Raw genomic sequence first — 4,672 nt, 5'->3', positions numbered from 1 at the left:
GGACTTTTGGGATAGCATTGGAAATGTAATTGAGGAAAATATGTAATAAAAATATTAAAAATCAAAAAAAAAAAAAAAAACAGCTGAAGCTGCCACTTTAAAAAAAAAAAAAGAAAAGCTGTCCCCCATAGTCCTGGGTGTCTGATACTTGATCCCTCCTTGATGGCGCTACCTGGGAGGTTTAAGAGGTGTACCCTTACTAGAAGTAGTGAAGACTAACTTCGCTTTGGGTTTGCTCTCTGGGCTTCCTGTTTGCAGTTTGGAAGGCTGAGGCCTCAGCTCTCAGCTTCCAGCTCCAGCTGCTGTTAGTCACGTGATACCATGCTGTCTCTGCCATTGAGGACCCTAGCTAGGCTGGCTGGTTTTATGCCAGCTTGACATGAGCTATAATCATTTTTAGGAGCAGGGAACATCAATTGAGAAGATGACCCAACCAGACAGACCTGTGTTACGGTTTCCTCATCGATGACAGATGTGAAAGGACCTAGCACGTTTTGGGCAGTGCCACCCCAGGCAGGTGGTTCCGGGCGCTATGTAGAAAGCAGGTTGAACAAACCATAGGCCAGTGAGCAGCACCCTCCATGGTCTCTGCATCAGTCCCTGCCTCCAAGTGCCTGTCTTGAGTTCCTTCCATGATAGACTGTGACATGGAACTATAGGCTTGAAACAAACTTTACTCCCAAAGTCATGGAGTCTTATCACAGCAATATAAACCCCAAATAAGACACTGCCCCTCTGGAACCATGAGCCTAAATAAAGGTTTCCTTCTGTAAGTTATCTTGCCCAAGGTGGTTCATCGAAGTGATGGAGAAGTAACCAAGGCAGCCTTGCATAGAGAGAGGCAGTTTAGACATAGGTATCAATACTTCAACGACCATGTGTAGTCTGACTCAGCAAACTTTAGGCTGTAGATATTACTCAGTCCCTCAAAGTCATGGAGGACAGGCGGGGCAATAGAGGAACCAGGGCGCCCTCATATCCAGAGCTATAAAGACACACTCACACCCTATAATGTAGGCAGGAATTTTCACATGCGTGTTACTAATGGCTGTAACTGTTCTAGTCCTGTAAAGAGACACCATGATCAACACAGCTCTCAGAAAAGCAAGCACTTAATTGGGGGCTTGCTTACAGTTCCAGAGGGTTAGTCCATGACCACCTCTGTGGCACGCAGACAGGCATGGCGCTGGAGCAGTAGCTGAGAGCCTCACACCATGGTCTACAAGCAGCAGGCACAGAGTAAGACACTGGGCCTGGCATGAACTTTTGAAACCTCAGAGCCCAGAACCTCCAGCAAGTACATACCTACTCCGACAAGGACACACCTCTTCATCTTCCCCAGACAGTTTATCCAGTGGGGACAAGGCATACAAATGTTTGAGCCTGTGGGGGCCAGCCACATTCAAACCACCATAAGCACAGACGCACTATCAATGTTCGGTCGGTACTGAATTGAGCATCTCCTGCTCCCAGCCCTGATGTCTGTGTCAGAGCACAGGGTTAACACCAGAAACCACTAAATAGACTCTGGACTTTGACAGATCTGAGCCAATACATCTCTAGAATGAGCAAAGAGCGCAAGGCCTGGGGATGAGAGAGGCACAGACCTCGTGCGTCTCAGGAACATGGCTGGCTGTCCAAGCAGCAAGAGAGTGCTTTTGTTCTCCTCGTTCTGTATCATTTGCTGGCTGAACAATGGCATGTCAGGCAGCCCCACCCCTTCTAGCCCGTGCATAGGTGTATGTGTGTGTGTGTGTGTTTATCCTGGGAGATGTTTCTCCTGGGTTCTCAGATTGAACTCAGGTCTCAGAGTACCAGGTTTATGCAGTATGTATTCTCCCCTTCTGACCATCTCCCTGCCCACGTTTGAAGGCATTAGCCTGCTGTCTTCTCAGATCTCCAGGTGCTTGAATAAGGCATGACCTAAAGATGCAATTCCCAGTGCTGGAGAGATGGCTCCATGGTTAAGAGCACTGGCTGCTCTTCTACAGGACCTGGGTTCGATTCCCAGTATCCACAGGGCAGCTCACAACCATGTGTAACTCCAGTTCTGGGGCATCTGATATCCTCTTCTGGCCTCTGCAGGCACTTGATGCACATAGCGCACAGACACACATGCAGGCAAAACACCCATATACAGGAAAAAAAAAAAAAAAAAGATGCAATTCCTGTCTGTGTTGCCAGCCTCTGTGTTGACACACGGGTGTCCTGGTATGTGCTTAAGAGCTTGCCTCCCCACTACCCACAACCCCGAAGTTCCTTTCTTGGTACTGACGGAGTGCCTGGTATAGGTCAGGCCCTGTTCAAGGCAGTAAGAACACGAAGATGGCAGAGAACAAAGACAGGATACCAGTGCTCACACGGCTTAAGTTGTCTGTGCCCAGAAAAGGCAGGGAGAGGTAAGTACGGAAAAGCCCCAGTATGTCAGATAGCATAAAGGGAAGGAAGGAGGAAAAGGAAGCATAAGCGGGTGCTCTGGAGAGAGGCCAGAGTGGGAGTTTCACATGGGTGGCAAGGGAGTCTCTTGGCAGTAAAGACATAAGGCAGATGGGGAAGATGAAGGGAGGCTACATTCTTCGAGATGGGACTGTTAGAAGCACTCAGGTCACACTGGACCTTGTGGGCCACTGGAAGTAGTACTGACGTTTATCCAATGGGGCTGGGAAGCCCATGAGGAATGTCAGCAGAGACTGGGTGGCTGGCGCCGTGCGTTCTGGAAGTGTCCTCAGGAAGAAGTGTGGACAATGACTGAAGACAGCGAGGATTGACCTTGTAAATCGAGCAAAAGTCACTGACGGGGAGCCAGACGTGGTGGTTCGAAAGTGTAATGACAAGAAGCTGGGAGGGTGAGGCAGGAGGGATTGCCATCAATTCGAGGCCATTCTGGACTACAAGGTGAGTGAGAGGCCAGCCTGGGCCCCACACTGCTGAGAGCTTGTCTCCAAACAAACAGAAAGTGGCCCAGAAATGGAGAGACAGATGCGATGGCCTCGTGCACGTCATGCCTGCAACGTTATACGTCTGTGTGTGTAGTAGTATGCTTTTAACCATTTTATTTGTTATTCTGTGTACACAGGTATTTGCCTGAATGTATGTCTGTACATCACATGCATATGGTGCCCACGGAGGCCAGCAGAGGGCATTAGATGCCCTGGACCTGGAGCCACAGCTGGTTGTGAGCCTGCATGTGGGTGCTGGGACTCAACACCCAATCGCTTTGGAAGGACCGCTGATGCTTATTTACCCACAGAGCCATCGGTAAGCCCGTATCATGGACACTCATGGGCAGTGGTACTCAGTAAAATACCACGGATACCTCCTTTCAATGGTGCTCGTAATAAGGAAAACTATCCGGAGTTTGTTTCCATGCTGGCCTAAGTGACAGGCCCAGCCTTGCACTCACCCACTCCTCCCAGCGGGCTATCTTCTCCGCCATCTCCATGGCCTCCTTGTGTTCGCGTTCTGCCGTCTGAGCAGCCTCCTTGGCCAGGCGTTCCTCTGCTGCTTTCTTCTCCTCCTCTGCCTTTTCTTCTTCTGTTAAGCCGTAATTCCGAGGCTTCCCGATCTCTTTGATGAGCTGTTTGATAGCAAGTCTGTTCTGGGCGTCTTCAAGTTTTCCTACATCTTTAAATACGAGAAGAGAAACAATCTGCACATGGACCCTAGACATGTCTGTGATTAGAACAACACTCTTCACAAGGGTGGGAGGCAGGGTCCATCAAAGTAGCATTCCCCACTTGGCAGCAAGGGTCAGAGTTTCACTTCTTAAGGGCGACCTCTACAGCGGGAGTGTGAGAAACAGGGGTGGGGGGGGGGGCTGGAGAGATGGCTTAGTGGTTAGGAGCACTGACTGCTCTTGCAGGGGTCCTGAGTTCAAATCCCGGCGACCACATGGTGGCCCACAACCATCCATAATAAGAACTGATGCCCTCTTCTGGTGTGTCTGAGGACAGCTACAGTGTACTTAGATATAATAGTAAATAAGTCTTTATTAAAAAAGAGAGAGAGAGAGAGAAACAGGGGTGGGAAGATTCTGCCTTGGCTCTCACAACTTTTTCTGATTGTTTGCAACAAGGTTGCACTATCTGGCCATCAATAGACTGGAACTCATATTGTAGACTAGGCTACTAGGTCTCTGTCTTTCTGAATGCTGGGGTCACAGGCACACAACATCTAAGCCCTTTCTGAGTCCTGGAAGTCACCATTGATCTGAGTGGACAGGCCCGGGAAGGGACTGTACTAGAGTCTGAATTTGTTTGCCTTTGTCTGTGTACATGGTGCGTATGTGAGTACATGCATGCGTACGTGCGTGCGCATAGGTGTGTGTGCATGTGTGTGTGTCCCATATGTGTGGGCACTCATATGTTATAGGTGCACATAGACATATGTGCACATGCATGTAGAAGCTGAGGTTGATCTCTCAGGAGTCTTTAGTTGCTCTCCAGTTGTTAATTAAGGCATGGTATCTCTTTAACCTAGAGCTCACTGATAAACAACCAGTGTATCTAGCCTGCTTGCTTAGGTAACCTTCCTTCCATAGCTGGGATTACAGGTGGGCCGCCATACCCATCCAGCGTTTATGTGCTGGGGCCACCCTGCTATCATATGGAGCCTTCCCCTTTGCTTTATATCTTTTTATTTATTTATTTATTTTGTTTTTTTTTTTTTTCAA

General features: G+C 48.8%; 1 protein-coding gene across 2 annotated transcripts in view; it reads right to left on the bottom strand.

Annotated features, from left to right (window-relative positions):
* Positions 1–4,672, bottom strand: part of Ak7 (adenylate kinase 7) — a 77,033-nt gene that overhangs the window by 11,038 nt on the left and 61,323 nt on the right. For both annotated transcript variants that reach the window (XM_021179123.1, XM_021179124.1), the window contains one exon: positions 3,404–3,624. In XM_021179123.1, coding sequence (XP_021034782.1) covers positions 3,404–3,624 — 221 coding nt within the window. The remainder of the gene's footprint in view (positions 1–3,403; positions 3,625–4,672) is intronic.

Source organism: Mus caroli, chromosome 12, assembly GCF_900094665.2.
Source record: "Mus caroli chromosome 12, CAROLI_EIJ_v1.1, whole genome shotgun sequence".
NCBI classification, from domain to species: domain Eukaryota; kingdom Metazoa; phylum Chordata; class Mammalia; order Rodentia; family Muridae; genus Mus; species Mus caroli.
Note: the sequence above shows the minus strand (reverse complement) of the source record. Positions and strands in the feature narration are given on the sequence as shown.